The sequence below is a fragment of the Strongylocentrotus purpuratus genome, unplaced genomic scaffold, assembly GCF_000002235.5.
Source record: "Strongylocentrotus purpuratus isolate Spur 01 unplaced genomic scaffold, Spur_5.0 spur5_scaffold_15, whole genome shotgun sequence".
Lineage (NCBI taxonomy): Eukaryota > Metazoa > Echinodermata > Echinoidea > Camarodonta > Strongylocentrotidae > Strongylocentrotus > Strongylocentrotus purpuratus.
The window spans coordinates 13,032,601-13,057,946 of NW_022145600.1; the positions used below are offsets into that span (position 1 = coordinate 13,032,601).

The window sequence follows — 25,346 nt, forward strand, 5'->3', positions numbered from 1 at the left end:
CCCATTTATTTACCCATTTGAAAAACTCTTCTTAATCCTATATTACAGTTGATAGTTATTTGCACAATTCATCTACAAATGGTTTCCACCTACTTAATCTAAGCAGCAGAAATAGTGCATGCAGCATAAAGAATATTTCTGAATGGTAAAATTGAAATGCAGCTAAAAAAAAACAAAAGAAAATATGTGCATGGGAAACAGTGCCATTCAAATTCAGTTACTTTTTTTTTTATTTTTTAATTCTATAATACACAAAACATGTACACAGTTTCTCCTTTTATCATTCAAAGTTCTCAGACAATGAATGCAAATTCCTGTTTCCCATTAATCTATACATCATCAAATTGGTCAAAATATACCCTCAGATATCTATTAATATTATCTGTATCTTCTCTGACACAAAGCTTGATTCAAGCTTCATATCAGACGAGATTATTTTTAAATGTATCAAATTAACATTGATTCATTTGGTGAAAATCCCAGATAATAATAATAGCTCACATTTATAATGCGCCTAATACTACGTTTCTAGGCGCGGAACATATTATTACCCCGGTCATCGGATTCAGGCTTACCCGCACACAAGGTATGCACATTCTCCACTCCCTGGGGAGCATTCCAGCCAGTCGCCATTTTACAAGCGCCATTGCTAATCAAACCACATTAGCTTTCGCATCCTACCGGGTACCCATTTTAACACCTGGGTGGAGAGTGGCAAATGTAGATCAATGTCTTGCCAAAGGACATTAGTGCCGTGGCGGGACTTGAACCGCGGACCTTGTGATCCACAGTCCGGTGACATATCCACTCGACCACGACACCTCTGGGGAGGTATTTCAATAAATTTCAGAATGAGTGACCAAACCCCTTCCTCAGAAATGATGATTTCAATGACTCAAACATCGATCAACCCTTGATATTAAAGACCCCAAACAAGTACCCGTAATCATATTGTATTTTTTCTTGTTTGGAATCTAAAAATCATTCGAAATCTTGCGTTTGACTAAGAGAGATAAGTTGTACTCATTATATTTCAGTTTCTTGCAGCCTGAGAATGAAAAAAAAAATTGTACATCTTCTAAAAAACTTATGCAAGAGGGTCTAATAAAAAGTGTCTAAAATATACACATACCGTACAAAGAAAGATGATGTTGTAGTGAAGTGAGGGGGTTGATAGATAGGGTTAGTCATTGTTAGTAAGGAATTAGTCATTGCTCTACTATTATACACACAAATTTACTGGCCTGTCAAACAATTCCTTTATGATTTTGACTGTAGCAGGCTAATGTGGTTTAAGTACCCGAATATGGATGCATTGATACGTTGAGTGTGCAGACTACAAGATAGTTGATACCCGAGACAAAAGTTACCAAGCTTACTTCATTCCCACCCGACAACATAATCTAATGATCCCAAAAGTGAAGAAAGGTGATAAAGCGATTAAGTGATAAAGTGCCAACAGAAAGAATGGATTGAAAAGAGTCACTGCCACAGAAGCTTTAGTATAGACCAGTTCACAAATGAATCCCAATTTCTGGAGTCGTCTACCTCAAGATCCTAGTCACGAACTATTGCATCCACCTCCTCCAAGTTCCTGTATTTCAAAAGTCAGAATGCAGGTTGCATACATTAGTTGTTGCTATGTTAGACAAGTCTATTAAAAGCTAGGAGGTTGTCATTAGTGACCATTGAAATAGAAGCGAGAATGAAATTTGAATATGCAAATTGGTTGGTTGAAAGTTAAACAAACACCATATGCACACCTATTGGCATTGTTTTTTGTTATGGTGGTGATCTAGAAGCTGTCAAAGTCTTTCAAATAAGAATGGCAACATCCATGTAAACAGAAGAGGAGGAGGGGGCAGGAGGAGGGGGCAGAGGACATTGAGAGGGAGAAGGGAGAGATGAGAAGATGGATCTCTCTCCGAGGGATCAGATTGCATTTGATCTCTACTCTTGTGATCCACTTCAGCTCCCGTATTTCTGAATGCAGGCTAAGCCTTCTCCCAAGCGGGAAGTGTTCGGGTTTTCCTTTTCACCCCTTACAGATGTCATTCATTCAGTAAATACTCAACTAAAGAGTTGGCGAGACATCCAGGGGGGGGGGGGGGCTAATCAGGAAGCAATCAAATCCTGATCAATGTGGCAGTCTTGGACTTACATATGTACCAACAAGCAGGAGAGGGAGAGAATGAGAAGGAAAGAAGTATGTCAGGAGCAAGGGCATTGAATCATCAGGCAAGCAGGATATGAACTTGGTGTAAAAGGAGCCCCTGTGAAGCGAGTAGAGCTAAATTTGTAACTGTCCCCTGTATATGACCTTGCTATTATGACTGTCCATTTCCTTCATACTGATAAACCAAGTATGAAGTTGAACCCAACAAGACAGAGAAGAAGGGGTAGGAGCTTGACATGAGAAATACATTGGATCAGGATGTAGTATAGAGGATCATAATAAGAACCATGCCAATGCATATTATACAAGTTAACTTATGGTGTAGAAAGGCAGACCGGTATTGTAAAATCACTGTCTATCTGTTGATATGGGACAGCGGAAACTGCGAACTTAAAAGCTACCATAGAACAGCTTTGGCACTCAGATTCAAGACTTATGCATTTTAATGAGAAAACTATCTCCCTCATCTGACACTGTTGATAAAATATATTCTAAAGAATTAGGTTGAGGGATCAGACTATGGAAGGGTGATTAGAACGGGCATAAGGGGAATGCTTTATTTTATCTCCATATTATGTATGTTTATACATTCAAGGTAGATCAGTGAGGATTTCATAGCAATGTATGCATGATGAGGCTCTCTAAGGCACACCAAATTTAGGCCATGAAATGGGACTAAGCAGAGAGTAGAGAAAACTCTGGATTGCTACAGATCCTCATAATCCTTAGCTCATGGAGAATAGAAGGAGAAGAAGGATGGTAAGGAGAGAGAAATAGACATAAAGAGGGAGAGAGAGAGAGAGAGAAAGCAAGCAAGAAAGAGAATGTGGGAGCCTGGGAGGAAAGAAAATAGATAAAATGGAGACAAAAGGTACAGAGTGCAAAAAAAGTCAGCTAAAACAAGCGATGGGAGCAGAAAAGGGGAGGGACAAAAGATAGTGGGAGATTAAGGAGTTTAAGTTTGAAACTCTGAGAAAATACAATTCATTAACATTAGAGAGAGGGAGAGAGAGAATGAAAGAAAGAGAGAGAGGGGTGTAATTTAAACTCTAGGAAGGTGTTAAAGATGTATGTCAATCTAGACTCGCCCTAATACTTGTTTTGGCAGTTTAACCCTCATTCACATATGAGTTATTAGACCGCCTCGGAAAAGTGCTGTGGCCATCTGACTATACCCTTTCACACATAAATAAATGGCAGGTTAGGGTGAAGGAAAAAAATGTAGCCACAAGCAACAAAGCATACCCATATTTACATGTATGCGTGTGATTAGACGGAGAAATGCGAAGTGCATCATTTATATAGGCTTGTGAAATTTCATTTTGCCATGGCATTTTTTTAAAGGCGGTTTATTGTATCGTATGTGAACGAGGCCCGGGCCTACTCCTCAGTCTCTTATTTTCCCTATGATACACTAGGAGAAGATCAATATGTGGGCTGACTGGGACTCTATTAATAATTCATTATTACCAAGAACAAAGACCAGATTTTTAAATCCTACAGGATAGGCTCATCACGAGAAGATTTCTTCTCTCTTTTTTCACTTTAAATGCTTGGCTGAATGAAAAGAGGTAACTTTGGCACATCATCAGCCATGTAAAACTCTGTGAGATATGTGTTTGGCTTTGAAAACATATACTTATGTCTTTGTGCAGACAATTAAAAGAAAAATTGATGGTTGTTAAATTGTTCTTGTCATAAAATGTAAGTTACTGAGGTACAGATCTATATATATCTACCAATAATCAATTCCACACAGAGGTACAAATTTATATACTACCAATAATCAATTTTTACACAATTTACAATAAGACATCCCTACTTAAAAACGTCCACATTCACAATCATAAAAACCTATTACAAGGCAAAAATAGATACACTGACTGGCCATATACATGAATCAAGGAAACATGAACAAATCATGTTCTTTTTCAAGAAAATACTTGGCATATAAATGTGTTCTATGTGTGGTGCACATAAGAAATATTCTCATTGGATATAAAAGTATAAAACTATAACAGTAGTTCTCCTGATAAGACTTTGCTTGAACAAAATTAAATGCAAGCACTTACTGACTCTTTTGTGTCAAATGATTTCAATACACTTGATAATACACATTTTACATGATAAAATCGACAGTCATTGCAGTTTGACAAATAAGCTTGTGCTAAAGTATAACATGGAACATTTCAACACATAATAGTCAAAAACACTTATATTTCATATATTTTGCACCCGCATCATAAAATATTTAAGTTCCAAGCTCCAACACCTACTTAATAGTAACAAAGTAATGATAAAGATATTTCTTGGCTTGAAAGCATTACCTGATGTGTTGGCTTCTAGTCACATGACAGGTGAACTCGATCTTGTCCCGACAGACGTAGCCACATATGCTGCACTGGAACGGATGCCTGGTGCCGTGACAGCTCATGTGCAGAGTGAAGATCACATGGTCAGTGAAGAAGGTTTCACAGTGAGGACATTTGACCGCCTGATGTGGAATGCCCACCGGATCACCTCCAATCCATTCCGTCTGCGCTTGACCATCTGTCTTGCCATCTTCCTCACCACCGCTACTGCTGCTGCTCTTGTTGCTGCCCTTGTTGCCCTTGTCTGATGTCTGCGGGATAGAGGTAGAGATTTCACCGTTGTTGATCACCTGGTCGGCCTCGTAGACCCCTTGTTTGAAGTACCTCTGTGAGTGACCAGGGTTTTCATCTGAGTCTGGTGTGACATCACCAGGTGATCTTAGATTTTGGACCACTCCATGAGGATACTTGTACATGTTGAGGTCATGTGGTGAGCTTGGGTCAATACCATTGACCATTGCCTGGGGATGATGGAATGCAGGCATGACCCCTTCAGCCTTTACACCAAGAGGGTGATTAGCTTCACTGGCATATGCTGCTGCTGCTGCTGCTGCCTGACCTTCTGCATTGGGTACGTCAGACCTGGTGTCGATCCAGAGCTCAGTACCATGCTCCTGCTCTGGCGATAATACGAGTTCTCTCTTCGGGAAGGGTGTCCTCTTCCGCTTCCTGGCACCGCCCTCCTTCTTGCGCCTGAAGATTGGAAAGTTGGCCCAGTGAGGCGCATTTTCGTTGGGAGGAAGAGGATGAGGGGAGATAGGTGTATTTGAAATTACAGAGTTCGTGGTGTTGTTGACCATGCCCAGAGAACCAGGTGTAATGTTACCTGATCGAGGAGGGGCACTGTGGTTGCAATCGCTTTCATGGACATCTCGGGAAGGTAGATGTGGTGAGGCGCTGCCCGGGAAGTCCAGCGATTCCTGGGGAGGCATTTCCTGAGGTTGACCCGTACTTGATCCTGGACTTGCTTTCTGGGGACTAAGTGTTTCTGAGGAGGCTATTTCTGAATGAGGTAGTGAAATATTTGAATGTTTTGCTATCTTGCCATTGCCCATCTCCATTTCTCTAATGCCATTGTCTGAGCCATCGTAGAGGCTTCCTTCTTGCATGGCCATTGCATGAGCTAAAGGAGGGGGACCATGTTCAAAACCTGAGGTATCTAAGCCATGTTTGCCTTCACTGATATAGAGAGGGGCCTTATACGGCCCTTCATCTGAAGGTGAGGAGCTATTATTTTGAGCATTGTAAGGTGGCGAGTTGTCGTCGTCCATGGACAAGGGTGGCAAAGGCGCTCCATTGACATCCATGCAATTATGGCGCTTGCGACGATGGGCCTGAAGGTTGCATTTGTAGGGCGTCTGGTAGTGGCACTGGTCACACTTGAACTGCTTACTGGTGCCGGTGTGGACGATCAAGTGCCTCATCAGGCTGCTTCGGAAGGCACTGCTGAAGCCACAAACCAGGCACTTGTAGGGCTTCTTCCCTGAATGAACATTCATGTGCTCGTTTAAGTGTGTCTTCGTAGGAGAAATGTGTGTACATAGCTTACACTGGTACACTCGTCCATGTTCAGAAAATGGGGAAAGGGCGCTTAGGGAGTTGAGACCTTCCATGGTAGGAGGGGGACCTGAGGTAGATACATGCAAGGGAATGCCACGACTCACTTCCGGCATGAGGGGTGGGGGCAGGTCTCTAATTTTACTAATGTCTGGCATGCGTCGATCCAGTAGGATAGAGCTCGTCATATCGATTCTGTGGACTGCCAGATGCTGCTGTAACGTGCTGTGTAATGAACAACTAAAACCGCACTCTAAACACTGGTATGGGCGTGAACCCGTATGAATGTTCATATGTTCGTCAAAGGCGGCCTGTGTGGATGCAATAAACGTACAGAGTTGACACTGGTATCCCTGGCTTGGCTTACGAGGGCTTACGCCAGGTGAGGTGTTCCGCTGCACTTCTGGAGGTGTTCCTGCCGAATCCTCACCAATACTGGAATGACTTGAGCTACTGCGGGATGACCCAACTGTTCGTAATTCTTCTTTGTTAGCCATTCATGATCCAATTCTTCACAATTTCCTTGGAAACAGAGATTGCAATATTTTTCCTGCATGAAGAAAAAAGATAAAATACAAAAAAGGATAATTAGTCTTGAGTTTGCTTATTATCTACTGGTATAATTGGTGTCCTTCTATGAAATATAATTTGAGGAAATATATCCTGGGCTGATATGTGTTCTAGAAGTATATCAACATCTCTTTAAAATGTATGTATAAACTTTTCACTGCAAATGTTAAATCTGCATGTTTTATTTCCATTTTCTGAAGACATATTTGTAATGAAAAGAGTAAATAGCTTAAACAAAGGTTTCACGCGGTAAAAACATACATGGGAATATCCAGAGGAGTTGATTTGGCCTATAAAAATCTTTCCTCACAAACAAAGGGTTAAACATACCGGGGTAATCTTAAATGGCTGAAATATTAGAAATTCATGAGAGTATTAGTTTGCAATTTGGAAACACAGTATGACAAAGTAACAAAAAAAGAGTAAAAAACATGAAACATATCATCTCAACCTACAATTATAAAATCAATAATGAGAAGGCATTATATATTCATAAAATGAAGTACGGTGTGGAAAAAAACTTATCAAATTCAGTGATCTATTTAATATGTGGAAATATGAATTGTCAAAAGAGTGAAGAAGACAACCAAAGAATTGTTCTCAATAAAAATGGATTTTAGAACTCAATTTAAAGAATAAGTTTTGTTGGTACCACATGGGGTAGTCAGATTTCAGCTGCTAACATACATGTAATTGTTGATGTTGAATAGTGTAAGATAAAATAAATGCATTTTACAATGCCAATATAATCAACGATCCACTAAAATTAGTAATTAGAAATGAGTCAAAAGTGTCAAAAGTGTCGAACACAAATAATTTTACTCCTATTTATGAAATGTATAAAATATACCTCTTGCATCATGATAAAATTTACTGATTTTCTCAACTTCACAATGATAATAAAAACCTTTCTTTCTCTAAATAAATCATGCAAATTCTAAGTTTTCTCTCTTTATTCATTGGTAAAGCATAATGTAATACAGCGACTAAGCTTTAAAGGCATATCAGATACCATGTAGAAATACAGATGATTGGTAGCTGAAGTTCAAATTTAAGAGGGTTATTGAAGTGACTACAATACCATGGAGAGGACAAAGTGCAACGGTTGGAACAAATTTGTGTGTAGTAATCCCAAGTACAGGGTTCAATGAACAATCATTAAACAGAATGAGAGAGAGAGAGAGAGGCAGAGAGAGAGAGAGAGAGAGCGGGAGAGAGAGAGAGAAAGAGAGAGAGAGAGAGAGAAAGAGAAAAAGAGAGAGAATATATATATATATATAACTCCCTCAAAAGCCTTTTCAAATATGTGAACACTATTATTATCTTTCCTTACAGAATACAAATATGCAGAAAAATATGTTAGTACATTGTATTCAGAAGCTGTAGCAACGATAGAAAGACCGATCAAAAATGCAGAAGGAATCAGGCTTCATTACACCACCAACAGTACTCCAAACGTGTGACTCCATAAGCCTAACAGAAACCAGAGCCTAACTACGCTCTACAATGAGTGAGTAAGACCAATACGCAACCAGCAGAGGCCACTGTAAATATTGACCTGACATAATCACATAGGTTCACATTGAACTCTAACTGCACAGGCCTTTAGTGCGGTATGCATGTATGAGCCCTCCTTTGCCCGCTGTATGTGCGCTCAGCTCTGAATGTGTGTGTGTGTTGTGTGTGTGTGAGAAAGCGAGCGTGTGTTGTAGGTGAATGCAGCGGGTGTGTGTGTGTGTACGCAGTGGCCAGTGGCATTTGTACATGGCCGCACATCTAACGGGTAGTTCTAGTTCGTTCGCAAAGCCACATACAACATAGTATCCACGCAGTGGTAGGCTATCTGAGAAGTGGAGAGAGGGAGAGAGAGAAAGAGAGAGGGGAAGAGAGAAAGAGAGAGGGGAAGAGAGAGAGCTAACGTGCAACGCAACTTGCAGGCTGCATCAACAGATGACTTAACACTCTACCACAGATTCCACCACTGAAATGTTGTGGAAAAGAAATGAAAAAAGTAGTAGATATGGAAGAGAACATACCCCTGTTCTGGCCTGCCTAGAGGCCATATTTGCTGGCGGAAAGAGAAGCCCTCTGCTTGTAGAGTGGATGGACAATGAATGATCCGTGAGACTGAGAGAGAAGAGAAGCCCTGCCTGATCCTGACCAAGTGTTTACTCACTCATAGCCATGCAGCCAGCCAGCAGCTTGGGAAAGAACCAATCCTCCTACTAACCACACACACACATAGTGTTCTCATTATATACACCACATATGATTTGTATGCTCTAGCTCGGTATGGCAATGACCTCACACTCCAACGTTAATGTACTTGTATTGTGCGCAGCATTTATTCTCTCTTCATTGTCATTGCTTGACCAGGCATGTACAGTGTTGAGATGACGCGAATGAGTGACCGAACCCGCTCCATGGATGGGGGGAGCACTGCCTATATCATACATGCACACCCAATCAAAATCTGTTATCACTGTTCCTCTCTTCTTTCTGCTTTTGTTGCTGTGCTGGGTTGGCAAAGTGTTTTTACCTTCTCTCTCTTTTTCTTTTAGGCTTATGATGCATTTCCAGCAGTTAGTGGTCAAGGGTGTAGTACAATTACGAGAGTTGTGATCCAAATGTAAAAACACTGTTCCTCTATCTGATTGGTGAACGGCTCGGTCATGGATAGCATAATCAGCTAATAACATGCAACCAACTCCAGTTTATAATAAACCAATGCTGCTCACGTTTCTCTCTCGTTGTCAATAACTTCTTTGCTCAGGCCTTTCCTCAATAATGATTCTCCAATCATATCCACCAACTGCGCATGTGTTGAACATGATACATATTCATCGAAGACCTTTTTCTCTAGATTTGTTATTTCCCACCCCTACAACATCGCTACATGCTGATTGGTTTGTTTGATCCGTTTGTTAGATTGGTAACGCCTTATTGACCTCAAAACACTTCCAACTCTCTGTACTTCCTTTCATGTTATCCATTCATGTTCACTCTTTGGAATAATATTGAAAACACCCCTCTCTCAAAATGGGCATGTATACAAAGGAAATACCAACTGAAAGGAAATACCAACTGAAAAAAAAGCCCCGCTAGAATGACGAAGCACCAGCAAACTTTTCTTTGGTTCATGAATATAGATTTTCTGATCAAATTCGAGCCCGATATCAAAATGGAAAACAAAATCTCCTTCCCTTTCATAGCATTTGATTTATTGTAAATACCAGTATACAGTTAACAACTAAATTATTCATATCTTTACTAAGTTATATAATTTATGAAGTATGTGAAAAAAGTAATTTGTCCTGATTTGTTACAATACATCTAAAAGTATTCAACAAAGTTCCTATAAATTCAACCAGTCCACCTATCATTCTTGAGTTATGGAAAACACAAAAAACATCATATTTAAAAGGGGTATGAACAATTCAGTTGTTAGGTATATGTTTTTTTCATGGTCAATAAATCCCTATTCAAAAGATGCAATGCTCCCAAACATTTCCTTTAGGAAAAACTTATCACATGGTTATCTCATTCATTACATGATGAAAATAACTATATTAATGGCACAGTCCATAGATAATGATTGCAATGAGATTTGTGACCTAATCAACATCAAAAGTTCAAAGGGATATCTCACTAACGTTCATCACATGATCATTACATATTATGATTGCAGGGCCCTCAGGGAGAACAGTATGAATACTGATGAGGCTACCCTGGGTAAACAAGACATATTATTATAATAATTATATTACACTCATAACTTTTTGAAGTTGAGGTCTAGGGCCTGTGTTTAATTACCGGTAACCCATAAGCCAGAAATATGAGTCTTTTACTCAGTTTGTGGCTTAGATAAAATACTTAGCCAACTTTGGTATTCAGTTGGAGCTTTTGGCTAAGTATTTTACACTTTACACACAGCTCTATTTGATAGTAAAGTTGTATATATCGTAGGCAATTTTCTACTCTTACAAACTGAATTGTCAGTTAGAATATGGTGCGATACTGTGAATCTGTTGTGTGCTTTTGGAGAAATATCCCTTGATAAGAGATGTGATTTGGGTAAAATTCCCAACAAACCCTACACAGTACATGACATATAAAAAGTTGCAGAGAATCAAGGCAAGACAAGTTTGAAATGACTATGTTTGGCATTTTGACAAAGAACAATTGCAACATGATGGACATTTAGTGGTATTGCACCCTGGGACTTTGTTCTGGGATAATCATGGACTTGTAAAAAATCTAAAGGGATTCAGTAGCAGCCAATAAGAGAGCGTTCGGGTACGTATACTGCACATGCATAGTACATCGGGGTATTAGCGATAGCAAGAATTGAAAATGGCCGAAGAACCACCTCTTTTCTTGCCACAATATGTTGGAGAAACTGAAGTGGATAACAGTGTATGTACAGCTTGTTTTGTGCTTGAACTTTGTGATAAATGGATTTTTTTAACTGGTAAGGGCCGGGTTAAAAGTGCCCTTTATTTCTTAAAGATATATCTACACACGGATGTACCCGTGCTTTCAATTTATTTTGTCTACGGTTATTTCTGACCCAAAAAAATTTCTGAAATCTCAATTAACCCATTGCCTATGGAACTGGGTGGTCTCTGTATTAACCATATGAGAATACAGTAGCCATAGGGCTAAAACCCAAACTTCTAGTACTACTACTAGTGGCCTATGCTTGGAACCAATTAAGGAGGAATGTTCTTTGTAGGAAGTCCATGTTAATCACAAAAAGTTATCAAATGTTTAGCAACTTTCATGGAACATTATCTTAAATAAAATACACACACTGCATTATGGGGCAAGCTTAAAGGTAAAGACCAGTATTGGCAACGCCCCAATTTCAAAAAATGAAATGGAAGCTCTCATTACCAATCATGTGAAAGAATATGTTTTGACTAATACATGATGATAAAAAATTTGCCGGGAAACCGCCTACTAATTCATATATTTGGTAAATTTATTTCTCTCATGGTCTGGTGAGAGAGATAGGGTAGTCCCATATACATCTTTCTGTGTATAGTGCTTGTAACTTTACGAAGAATGGGCCAAATTTCTTATCATTTTGATGATTCCAGAACCTTGCAGATGCTAGATGCTAGATGATCAACCTTTCCTGATCGATTCCACAACGTTTCTTTCACAATGCAATCGCATGACCATTACTGGTCTTTACCTTTAATATGTTTACTAACTTTGGAAAGGAGTCTGAATTGTTTAGACTAAAACAGGTAAATGAAATGTGGGAGGAGCCTAGCTATTTTAGGGGTGCATCTGGAGGCCGAGTGACCACAAAAGATTGATAAACTGCATTTATGCTCTGTGACAAGAAATTGAGGCCATGGCCAAGAACTCATTACTAGTCTATGTACATTCAGACCTCTTGACCAGTAGGAACTAGATAGTCCATTTTAGTTGACCAAATTAGACTGAATTTCATGCTTTGCTTCAACAACATCCAACTGATATTCACCATGATTTCCTCTATTAACCTTATGTCACTGTACAGACAAAAAATATATAACTACACTTGAATTGTAGTCAGCCAATTAGGGCTTGCATCAATGGGTCTGCTAGTGAGATTAACACAGGTGCACTGAAGCAGCAATGAGGTCAAATACATGCCTTTATTTTTGGGCACCAACAGTTGTCCTTAGGCTAGTGAAAAAAGAGAGATTTTTCAATAACAATAGAGTACCCCGGAATGTGATATAGTTTTCAAATTGCATATTTTGTTATTAAGTACTGGATGTGTTTGATATCAAATTACAGTGTATGTCATTTTTTTTCTTCTCAAATACTGTACCAATTATACCTATCATTTGAAAATATGTGAAAAATTATTCCACACGAATGAAGATTTTGCACTATTCTTGCAGTGCATATCTTTAATAAACTACACGATGTTTGAATTAGGTTAATATTAAAACCATGAGAACAGTGAATGATTTCAAGTTATAAATTGACCATAGCCAATATTATGTTCAATCAAGTGCATGAGAATTCACCTCAATGACAATGTACAGCATATCATCTAACAAGAGCAAAAAGAACATTACGGGTAATACAAAGTTTTGGTATGGGGTCATGTATTTAGTTCAAATGAACATATTGGAAGCATATGGCATGATACAGTCAATTGTTCATCTATGTATTCTTTACTTGGATCCAGAAATAAATACTGAATACCAGCATCTTAAAATAAATTCAAAACTCATGGTCATAAGCTATTTTGCAGGGGTAATGTGTTTACAATGGTATAATTCTCCCTAGTGGTGAATTTTATGAATTATTGTTCATTTGTTTGAATGCAAATTGCACGTATGTTGCTAGTTGGATTATAAACAAGGCTAATCGTCAGACCTGAAAACATCTATTGTATGAAATTTGCATTATGGGCGGGCAGTGAATAAAAGAATTCTGACTATTGAAGGCAATAACTCATAACAGGTGAATGCACTAGTTGATTATCGGGCACTTGATAGAGAAATATTTAATTTGAAACATTACAAAGACAGCCTCTTTATGAAAAACAATTCATAAATGTTGATAGATGAAAAAACAACCAGTATAAATAAAAAGTTCAAGAAAATATTTCTGAACCAGTTTCTGAAATACAACATGTATGTGGAGAAAACATACTTCTCTTTTTTGCTCAATGCACTGTAGTTAAAAGATCTTACAGGATGGAAAGACAGCCTACTGTTTATGGAATAACGTACAAATGTTATGTTTGCCTAGATTATGTTTTAGCATTCAACTTGGAGAAAGGAAATTAGATGTAATGCACATGAATGCAAATTATAATGGGTTAACTCAGCCACTCACTAGAACAGTTGCTATGAAGCCGGCTGTTCTCTTGGCCTAATTAGAAGCATTAAGGTTATTATTCAAGTTAGGATATGTATTATTCAAAGCCATTAAAGGCTGGTCTCATAGCCTAATTAGGGTGGATACTTTTTATTTACCACACTCATCATACCGTGCCAGAGGACTTGTTCTCAAAGCCTAATTACAAAGCAGTTTTGTTACTTCGTCAAATACAGGACAAAAGAGCCAAGTTGCATGGTCTAATCATTGTAATTATGTTTCACTTTAAAAAAATCATCTGGCAATTGTATATGTTTGTCTGATTGGATGCTACAGTGTGAATAAGTCAACTCCTCATCAGACTGAAAGGAAAGTTTGATGAGGGAGGGCATAGGATAACAAAGGGCTCATAGTGTGAGCAAAATGAAGTTGCCCTCGATGTATGGATATTAAACTCCTAATAATTCGTCCTTGTTTTCACGAAGTGACGGTAGTGAGGAAAATCGTAACGCAAAGTGAATGCAATTTTTTTTCTCACTACCGTCACTTCGTGAAAACAGCGACGAATTGTCTCTCATCAGTTGGGGGGGGGGGGGGGGGGCTATATAATTTAAAGAAGATATAACATAGGCATACACAATATCAAAAGCTTTTTTCTTCTTCTGTTTTTAAAAGTGGAACAGATAATTAAAGCAACAGATAGCAAGAGAAACAGAGAAAGGGGACAGAGAGAGACAGAGAGAGAGAGAGAGAGAGAGAGAGAGAGAGGGGGGGAGAGAGAGACAGAGAGACAGAGAGAAAGAGAGATAAAGAATCAGGAAAAACACTTGATTTGTCTGTGATCTGGGTCAGTTTCTACCCTAAGAGTCCAGACTTGCAAAGCCCCTTACTTCCTCTCCCTCCTGTCTTGCCACTTCCATTTATGTCTAGTAAGAAGGCATAAAGGAAACATAATTCCAACCACCAATCTAGCCTGCCTCCAAGGAAACATCAATTTGTCATTTCTCTATTAAACACATTTAAATCGAGTTTGTACAGTTTTTAAAGTTTTTAAAGGACCAAATTTAACGTTAATGTTATAAAAAAAACGATTAAAACAAAATATTTACAACTATAAAACCTGTGTTCTAAGTCTAATGTGAACGAGGTCTCAGGTCAACGATTTATGCTAATGAGCATTCAGCATCAATTTTCTCAGACAGGCATCACCTCGTCAATATAATGTTCTGTAGACCCATTTTGTACTTGTTGGTATCATCACTACTACTACTACTACTACTACTACTACTACTACTATAACCACCACCAACATACTATGTTACTGTCATACCTATACTTTTAGCCCAAAGAAGCCCTCCCTCCCTCCCTCCCTCCCTACCAAGGATTGGAATTCTCGCTACCCCAAATAGCGATTCTGCCGAGATCCGGGGAAAATCCTGAAAACGCGCATTGCATTATGGGATAGCTTTTCGACATTACAGCTTCCTGTGCAGGCGGCGCGATAGCGCAAACGTAAAACGCCGTCGCCACACAACGTGTATGCACCGAATATGTCGTCTGCTCGGTCTTGTTTTTTTTTCGCAAATATTTCAACGTTTATTTGAACATTTCATTCGTTGTTTTTTGCGTCTTTTGACATCAGTGACGATGGTTTTCTTTTGTGAGGCTGCACAGTACTGGGCTCATGATTCCAAGCGTAAGAACCCTGAAAAATGGGGGTGGATGAAGGCCGTGACTTGGGATGGGACTCTATACCGGAAGTTGTAGTGACGACCCGAGAGAGTGAAAATTACCTCGTCTCGCGAATTTCGAGATTTTCGTACCTATTTAGGGTAGCGAGAATTCAAAAACAAAGTCTTCGGGGACAACACACTATGAATATGACTGACAAAGAAAGCGGACAAAATATACAGTTCCTCAGGTAGACAAAGGAACATCCGTTCACTGCTATTATGTAAAAAGGTGAATATGCATGTCACACCTGTTCTACACATTTTTACATAATAGCAGTGAAGGGATGTTCCTTTGTCTACCTGAGGAACTGTATATTTTGTCCGCTTTCTTTGTCAGTCATATTCATAGTGACAGACAAAAAAGCAACATGTTTATTCTTTCACTGCCCACCCCCCCCCCCCCTTCTACCTCCTTCCGCTCACAGCCAACTTTCAATCTCAAAAATGTTCCAAACATTTGTTATTTGTTGCAATGAATTGAACTCATTAGTGCTACGTCCAAAAAGGTTAATTATATGTAATCTATCATCTCTGGTCAAAAGTGCTCATTGTTTCCAAAATGGGGAAATTACTTTCATGCTCAGTAAAGAGTAAGTATAAATATAATGAGTCATTTAAAGGTAAAGACAAGTTATGGTCATGCGATTGCATTGTGAAAGAAACGTTGTGGAATCGATCAGAAAAGTTTGATCATCTAGCATCTAGCATCTGCAAGGTTCTGGAATCATCAAAATGATAAGAAATTTGGCCCATTCTTCGTAAAGTTACAAGCACTATACACAGAAAGATGTATATGGGACTACCCTATATCTCTCACAGACCATGAGAGAAACAAATTTACCAAATATATGAATTAGTAGGCGGTTTCCTGGCAAATTTTTGATCATCATGTATTAGTCAAAACATATTCTTTCACATGATTGGTAATGAGAGCTTCCATTTCATTTTTTGAAATTGGGGCGTTTCCAATACTGGTCTTTACCTTTAATACAGTGGCAACCTGGTTCCCGTAGCCAATGGGTTAAAACAGACAAACAAAAATGGTTACTGCATGAGAAGATTATGACAGCAATGTCTGAATTATGAAAACTTTATATACAATTTCCAACTTACCAACAGTTGTTCAATCTTTTCCACAGAATTCCTCGCATTTCATGAAAACAAAATTCACTGATGGAGTTTCCAAATTCATAGCCAATCATCCATTATCCATTGGATACAAGACAAAATATAATCAACTGCTTTCTTTTTTTGAGGCCTATGAAAATTCCCGGATTTGAAGGACTTTTCTTGAATTCCCTGACCTTTTCCTCCGCCTGCAAAAAAAGGGACTTATATATCAGACTTTCCCTGACTTCCAGGATGGCTAGGTAACCTATAGTCTTTGGACAACGAAACATTCACTGTCAAGCAATCTGATATTTGCCCAAACTGGGAAAATTCATTGATCTTTCCCTCGATCACATCACAAATACAAACTCAATTATCCTTACGTGAAAGCAGGAAACGTATGTGATTTCTTTTCCAGGAAAACTAACCCAAAAGCCTATCGCTACAAAACTCACCCCACCAGCAGTGGTACATGAGTTCTTGAACATAAGCAGTTACTTCTCTTTCCGTCAAGGCTTCCTCTTCCACCACATGTAACAACCCAGAAAACCATTATCACGACTTCCTATTAAAACTCTCATGGAAAATTTCCTTTCAAGGCACATGTATAAAACCACAGAGTTCATATTCAGCATCGATAGAATTCCACAAAGCCATCTTTTACTCCTTTCAAATAGGTGTGTTCATTATGCTTGTGAGGAAGTCAACATTTGGAGCATGATATATACACTGATAAGTCACTGATTTGTAGCACACCCCCCCCCCCCCCCATACTACCTGTACCTTCATGAGATTTGTTGTTGTTGTTGTTGTTGTTGTTGTTGGGGGGGGGGCAGATGTTCTGTTAATACATTTGGCTATAAGCGATATTTTGTTTTGTTGCGTAGGCTGTAATGGTATGCCTACAGTAGATATATTCTGACTTAGAAATGGCTTAACTCAATATATTATATGTGGCAAATATTAAAATTAAAAATTGGGACATTTATCTAAAGACCTTGCACAGTGTACCATGAGTGAAAGCCTGCGTTTCTGGACGGTCATGAGCTAATGCTAGCATAGATACAATTCAATGTTTGAGATCTCGCAGCAAATCCTAAATATAGCCAAATGTAATTTAAAACATGTCTGTACATAAAGTTCAAATAAGAGGTTTAAATACAATTACAATTGTGATCAACAGAACATTCATTGAGGCTCATGTTTGAATTGGAAAATCTCTGAAATCTCTTAATGGCTTTCTTGTGGACTAAATATATTTTATGAATGCAGCCTTTACGAAAGTGGAGCAGAATTCCGTTGGGTTCAAACCACTCACACCACATACCCCCTCAAAACTTTCTGTGGTCACAAGTGAAAGCAGCATGTTGAAAGGGTTCTAGGAAAGATACATTCCTGTCAAGTTCTTCATGTCAATAGGCACGTCTTCACTATCTCGAGATTGCCAAATATCCAGCTATTTGAACTATCCCAATCGCAAACTATCCCGCTAATTTGCGTCTTCATCAGACCGAAGTAGCAATTAGAAGGATATTTGGTCAGGATTGTCATCCCGAGATATCTTGGGATAGTTTGCAAAATATCCTACTATTTGGCAAAATATCCAGCTATTTGTCCCGTGCGTCTTCACTAGACCGAAGATTCGCAATACACGCTAACGCTGAGCAAAATATCTCGAGCTAACTTCTCAAGGTCGAGTTTCAAGTTTGGAGGTCGAATCTCAAGATAGTGAAGACGCGATTTGTTACTTCGGGATTATTTCCCAAATAGCGGGCTATTTGGCAATCTCGAGATATTTTGCAATCTTGAGATGATGAAGACGCGCCTTCTGGGACAAGCTTGCTTGGGGCAAGGGAGGGAAAGCAACCAGAGTTGGCATTTTGTCATGATGATTCCTATAATGATATAAGCACATTGGTATGTTACGCTTGATCCTATTTTATTGTTTTTTTTCCAAGAATCTGAACAGCCAACAGAAGCATGGATTCTATAGGAAGAATCTTTCTTTCTTTCTTTCTTTTGGAACATTTCATTCCACCATCATCAAGTTATTACCAATGAAAACCAATCTTTCTGCATGACTTCACAAATTTCTTTCATATCTGCTTCATGTGGTTTCTACTGAAAGTGCCATTATTTGTTCAAACTCGCATTCTTTTCTAAATATTTCTTTACACTACATGGCTATTTCTATTCATGTTAAAGCCCCTCTAAAGTGTTGGGAGCCCCAAACTCAAATATTGATAAAGAATACATAATTTTGGTGTTCTGTTGTACACAGGAAACCTCAATTTTGTATTCTTTCATCTATATTTCGGCTTTAAACACATTTGTTTTGAAAATCCTTGCAGAAATGTGTTTAAATGATATCCTCTTTCACATTATGATGCAATTTAAGTGCAATTTTGCAATCCATTTTTTGGGGCTTCCAATGCTTTAGAGGGGGCTGCAGGGCCATGATTGTTTTCATACTTGCTTCCCCCCTAAAAAAACAAAAAAAAAAAACACCACACACACATTTCATTAAACTAAATGGCTATCTTATTTGTATTTGCATAAAAGTACAATTTTGTCCTTCTTCTCACGTTTCTCTTCATCAATTCAGTCAACTACAGCATGCGGTTATTTCATATGGTTTCACCAAGTGGCTTTGAGGAGCTCCTCATAACTCCTTGGTTTCAGGAAGTTTCTTTCATTTACTGACTGCAGGATCTATTTATTTGCATTATTAACCTGACCAAAGCATTCTAAATTGTAATTCATTATGTGTGAAGAAAATGGTTGCATGGTTAATGCATGACCAGCATCAGCATCATGACCCCACTTCATAGGTCAGCCAAATCAATCAATATCAACAAATATACTTTTTCATCCTTTTTTTTAACATTCAAATAAAGATAACGGTTATTGCAACTATCACAGTAATAAAGATATCCAAAGTGTTCACAATTAATTTGAGTTTTTGTTTTATTTTTTCTCTACAGACTATTTGCTTAGAATCTACTTTAAAGGGGGTGTTATGAACACAAAAGATGACCACAAAAGAAGAAAACAACTTGTGTTCTACAATTGTTTAAACTTATTTCACTACATTATGAAGAGCCTCAAAGTTGTAAGAAATAGTCAATTTCAAAGTTCAGGCACATTAACAAAAATTCTTGGATACTTTTAAAAGTCAGTATCTAAAGAGATGCAGCTAGATGACAGTCGCTCATCTAATTATTTCATCTTTTGTTTCATCTGTTGAGAGCAAGTACAGCGATAAAGGTCAACACCTTCTGGAACATGATTCCATCTCTCATTTTGTATGTCCCAAGGACAGTGCGGTAAGCATGAAAGAGTCGATGCTCCTCACTCTAATATCTAGAGTCATAATCTATGCTTATTGATAACATGAGGAAATGAAACTGAATAATGTGCCTTGATGTTCGTCAGTGTCCAATTTGAATAAAGTAGTGATCATATCAACGATATGGGAATTATGAAGGAGTGTCACCAATAGGGAAGATATCATCTGTTCACAGCCAGGAGGGCATTAATTCTTCCTATGTATTAACAGAATGAACACCCTTTTGGCTCTGACGAGATGATATCTGATTCCGGTTTCAAAGATGAGCTCAATAATTTAAATGCAAAATGGAGGCAAAAGGGCAAATGTTGAGGTTATTTTTGAAAAGCCAAAACATTTGAAATTGAACAGCACAAAATTAGAGCTCACAGTACCAATACTATCTGTCTTGGAAGAAAACAAGATATTGAGTGAAGAATTTCTCAAAAATATGAAATAACTTTGCTTCTCTTGAGGCCAGAGTTCAACCGATTACATATCATGTTTTGCAGCAAGCGCCATGATGACCTAGCTGGCGGATCAATACCGGTGCTACAGAAACCCTCATTATTACTACTATTACTATAATTTCATGAATATGTTTTTAACCAAAGGTAGGTAAATTTCACTTTTGAAATGTGATAGACTGTAATTATAGTGCTGACTTTTGTTGTTGCAATATTTATTTATAACTCCCAATCCAACCAAATGGAACATGCACTATAGTTTTTCTTGCAGAACTACTTCTTTTGATAGAGTCAGGGGACATTTGCTACTGTATTGTGTTTTCCCTCCCCCTCCTTCCTTCCTTCCTTCCTCTCTCTCTCTCTCTCTCTGTTTTTCACTCACTATCTTTCCCCTCTTTCTTTTCTCCAATTTCCCTATCTTTCTTTCACTCTGTCTCTCCTTTCTCTTCTATCCTTTTCTCCCTCCCCATCTCTTTTTCCTCATTCTCCCCCCCCCACCTCCTCTCACCCACTCTCCTTCCTCTATCTGGATAGCATGCTTTTCAGCTTCCTATCTCCAAAGCATCAATTATTATATGCCACTCTAAAAGATATTACATTAACAATGCACCTCGGGGAAAGCTTTTAAATGTAATATGGATGGGATATTCATGCTAATTTTGTACCACACTAAAAAAAATGTTTGTTGTAGATCTATACACATTATCTTTACCCTCCTTGTGATAATATCTGCCACATAAAGGCAATTTCCATCAGCGTCATGTAGACTGGCATACACAATCGAATAGATAAGCCTCATTTAATCCAAAGTGTCAATTATTCATCTTTCTGCTTGTTTTCAGCTTCGCGGCGCATCCTGACACATAGCTTAAAGCTAGAATGATAAACATGAACTCATGAATATGCTATCCTTGGCTTGATTTATGAGAAAGGACTATCTCTCAAATGAATCATCAAATGAGTTAACAAATACATTATTAATGGCAACTTTTTCATTACAATTAAAATAAGGTAATCTCAAGGACTGGTAATGCAAGAAAATATATTGTCAAATGAATTAAACAAACTTATACAGTGAATGTTAGAAACTAGAAAACTAAAGATTGTGTGCAGAACTATTTTCTATAAAAACATTATATTAGCTGAGCAATAAGGTGAGGGAACATGAACATGAGAATTGGACTATTCAAAGAATATCATTTTCATTTACGTATGCAATTGTTTAGTTCATTTATTTTTTTCCCTAAAAAGTCATTGTCTGAATCCTTCATTATGCAAAACAAATGCAAAAGCAATAAGCCATTCCATAAATAAAATTACTGAACAATTTCTGTATTAAGCACAGACACTTTCGAAGCAAGTCTAGTGGAAATAGGCATTTGTAAAAACTGCTACAACTGAAGTGCCTTTCTTCATGTTACTGAATAGACACTGCTCATCACAGAGGCAAATTTCACTTTCTACAAATCCATGCGACCACAACAACACCAACCACGATGACGATTCTAATAGGGACAACATGATCATTCAATCATGGCGCTAAACGGATGGAAGCGGGTATAGAGACTGGACTTACACAGGCAGGCGGGTAGGCCGGCCATGCTAGCCTATAGGCTTCAGGTCAAGGTCTTAGTGGTGTATGAAGTCATAAGTAATTAACTAGAGTGAGTGGAAAAAATAAAAAGAGCTCATCATAATACTTGACCACTTCCATGTTTCATACAGTACCTACCCCCTGCAGGCAGGCTCATCTCTATTGTAAATCCCTCACTAGGCGCTTTTATATCCTCATGATCAGCAGCAGTCGATTTAAGGCAAGCACAACAGGTCCTATGCCCCCTTTTAAAACTAACTGCTGTATATCCTCAGTACACAAAAGAAAAATGTGCCACCCTTTAAAAGTTAAAACAAAAAAGCACCTGGAAAATGGGCTCTTTTGATTAATTTTTGTCTTTTTGATTGTCACAACAAAGAGTGTTGAAGTAAAAAAGCGCCTGAAACATGTCATAATCCCCTTTTTCTATCGTACCCCTGTAACACATCATGGAAGATAAAATCATCTGTTCAGAGTCAGAAGGGTGCTAACTCTTGTGTTAAAATATGAAAGCTATTTTGTTGTTGATAGGCTTGAAATGTTAGAAATTCTGAAGTCTTTCTTTGTTACATTTCAAAGAGATACATGAAAACATGCAAGATATTTAGTTAAATGGGTGGTCAAGTACTACATTTGCAAGAAATTTTATCTTTTAAAATTCCCTTTAATATCATTGTGTATCACTTGACCCTATATACCATAAAAAAATAGAGCAAAAATATTAGGTGATTCTCTTTCCTCACATGTGGAATTCAAACATTTTCATCAAAATTAAAAGGGAAGGAAAGTTGGTGAATTTGAACACATGAAAAATATTTCAGTTACTCACACTTTCCAATGTATAAATGTATCAATGTAAAGGGAAAAAAAAGTTGGTAAATTTTTCTTTGTACACAAAAAAGTTATTTCTTTCTACTTATTAAACTTTTTTTTATACATGTGTATTTCTTTCTGACAATCTAATAGTTAATCATGCACAATTCAATAATCGTCAGAGAGTGAAAACAGAATGTTTACCTTAATTAACAATCATAGAGTCTCATAGGCACTATGGCCTTATATGGTCAAATGCGAAAATGGGCAATGTTTATGTTGAATGATCGAGGAAGTGACGTTGTGTTAAAGGTTTCATAAAACATGGCAGTTACATTAGAGGTCATAATCTTTGACTTTACTCATTTCATGGGTACTCTTACCAGGAACTACTGTCAATACTATAGAGGCAGGTGGGGTGGGGTGGGGTGGGGTGAGGGAGGTGAACGTATACCGGATAAACCAACATGCAATTACATCCTATGTAAGGTCAACCAAATTTAAACTAAAACACATTCTAAATTTGTTATAAAAGTTACCTGTACTAACTTCTTTTGTAGAGTTGAAAAATGCATGCAAAAAAAAAATCAGGAAGTGTACATAAATATACTATTGGGAAATCATATTTTAATTTTTCCTCATTTAATTGTCTCTTCGTACATATACAAAATATTTGGGAATACAAAAATTTCATGTGGAGGTCAAAAATGTGTAATACAGTGCTGTTTTCATCAATTCAAACAATCAATCCATAGATTTGTACATCATTTTCTCTGCTTTATTTAACATCATTTTATTTATGTTTTGATTAGTGAATTCTTAAAATTACAGGATGTAAATAAGGACGGGGGCCATTTGAACTGGATATGATGTGGCAGAACCAACACATTTTGTTTAATGATGTTAAGTGTAATACCCTTCATATTTCTGTATCTTAAACACAGAGCTACAGTACATGTACGTGAATACACTTACAGTGAACACCTAAATTACTTGTACCCCTTCATCAATTTGAGGGTTTTTGTGTTTCTCAAAACTCAAGAATGAAAGGTGGACTGTGGTTGAATTAATACCTTGGTTGAATACCTTTAGATGTAAGCTTTAATATTTCACATTCACATGAAACATAAACTGGGACAAATCAATTTTTCATATACTTAAAAAATCACTAAATTTGGCAAGGGTATGAATAATTGTAGGACCTCTGATGTGTGAGAAGTAGCCATTCATTTACATGTGGAAACAAAAAAGTTTTTGTGGCGGTTTTGTGCATAACTAAATGAGCCTTTAGTGCTGAACCCTGAATATTGGCTAAATCAATTTATAAATTCTAAATTTTGTAATGTTGCAAGTATAGGGTGCAAATCATGTGTATTGGATCCCTGTATGGGTTGAGCTAGCCCTGAATATTGCCTACCGGTAGATAACATTCTAAGGCTGAGACTGAATTATAAGTTTGGAGTCAGAAAGGTGTTTAGTTATATACTTAAACACAGAGTCAATGCCATTCTGGCTCTCAACAGAACCCCTTCTGTGCCACTAAATAATTTATAGAGTATGATGATCATGAATCAAATGTTAAATTACATTTTCCTCTTTAAACATATTGACAGGATTTGACAACTATGTAATTAGAAGAGATTATCTTTGATAGAATAAACATCCACTCCTGGTCGGCACAGTTGTTTTGATTTCCTATGACGGATGCAATCATCAGGTGTCGTGCCAAAAATAATTTTGACATCATCCAGTTTTGGAAATGATGATGTGCTCTGTAAGTCTGGTATCAGCATGGGGTTCATTATCAAAGCACATTTTTCATAGTCGCCTCAAGGTTGGTTATAACAGAAAAAAAGTAGACGTGTGGTAGTCAACATTTGACTGGGAATGCAAAAGTCGTGGGTTTGAGCCACAACATGGCACTTATGTCCTTGAGAAAGGCATTTTATCTAAATTGCTCCTCTTCACCCAGGTACTAAATGTGTTCCCAGTAGGATGCAAAGCTCAATGTCATTGGATTAGCATGTGTACACCGGTAAAAAGGCGACTAGCTGGAATGCTTCCCAGGGAGTGAAGAATGTACATTGTAATCTGTGGAATAGTAATTGAATGCACAGGGTAATAGTAACACTGTAAGCTCTGTGGTAGGTTCTAGCTTTATAAGAAACAGTTATTATCATCTAAAGTATTTTGCAAGATCTTGATCTCAGCAACTGAATACAAAAGTTATCAACCAACCTGTTCGAGGTGCAGAGAGGACGAAAGCTCCATCATACAAACTGCTGTGAAAATACTATGTCTTCATCATCATTTCAATAAAAGTGACCAATTTTCAAAAAAGAAACTACATGCAGCATTAAATCCAACAGCATTTCAGCTAACATACTATCACTTGGCTTCTGAATGCAGAGAGAACCAAATACCCATTACACAAACTGTGCTGGAAAAAAAACTGGCTGAAGTCAAAGGAGAAAAGAAGCACACAAAACGGTATACCTCACAATATCTCAGCTCAAGTGTACAACAAGTGATAAGCCACATCTGAAATCAAGAGGATCACAGATGCATTATTCACAAAGCTTTGGAATAAAAGAGGAAAGCCCAATAAGAGAATGAAATAAATTAGGTTGGATATGACTAAATCAAGATACTGACCTAGAATCATCAATTACAGAGAATGATCAGATCATATAGTTGGTCAAAATGAAGGAAACAAATTCTCACCTTCAAATGTAACAGCATAATAGAAGAACAGCTTTGGCACAATGGATTATCTATTGGACATCTGTAGA

General features: G+C 37.8%; 1 protein-coding gene across 2 annotated transcripts; it reads right to left on the reverse strand.

Moving 5' to 3' along the window:
• Nucleotides 1–1,149: 1,149 nt before the first annotated feature.
• LOC115924032 (ikaros family zinc finger protein-like) lies at nucleotides 1,150–25,346 on the reverse strand. Of its 2 annotated transcripts, none has more exons than XM_030985610.1 (3): nucleotides 25,279–25,346; nucleotides 4,504–6,655; nucleotides 1,150–1,594 (listed from the first exon to the last, which is right to left on the reverse strand). In XM_030985610.1, the coding sequence occupies exons 2-3, from the start codon at nucleotides 6,600–6,602 to the stop codon at nucleotides 1,558–1,560; spliced, it is 2,136 nt and encodes a 711-aa protein (XP_030841470.1). In that variant the 5' UTR covers nucleotides 6,603–6,655; nucleotides 25,279–25,346; the 3' UTR covers nucleotides 1,150–1,557. The 2 variants fall into 2 exon arrangements, with proteins under 2 accessions (XP_030841470.1, XP_030841469.1); XM_030985609.1 differs by lacking the exon at nucleotides 25,279–25,346 and adding an exon at nucleotides 8,712–9,714.

Coding starts and splice junctions, on each gene's coding strand:
- LOC115924032 (XM_030985610.1), bottom strand. CDS start 6,602: ATGGCTAACAAAGAAGAATTACGAACAGTTGGGTCATCCCGCAGTAGC. Junction 1,595..4,503: donor ACTAGAAGCCAACACATCAG/GTAATGCTTTCA, acceptor TTTGAAATACAG/GAACTTGGAGGAGGTGGATG.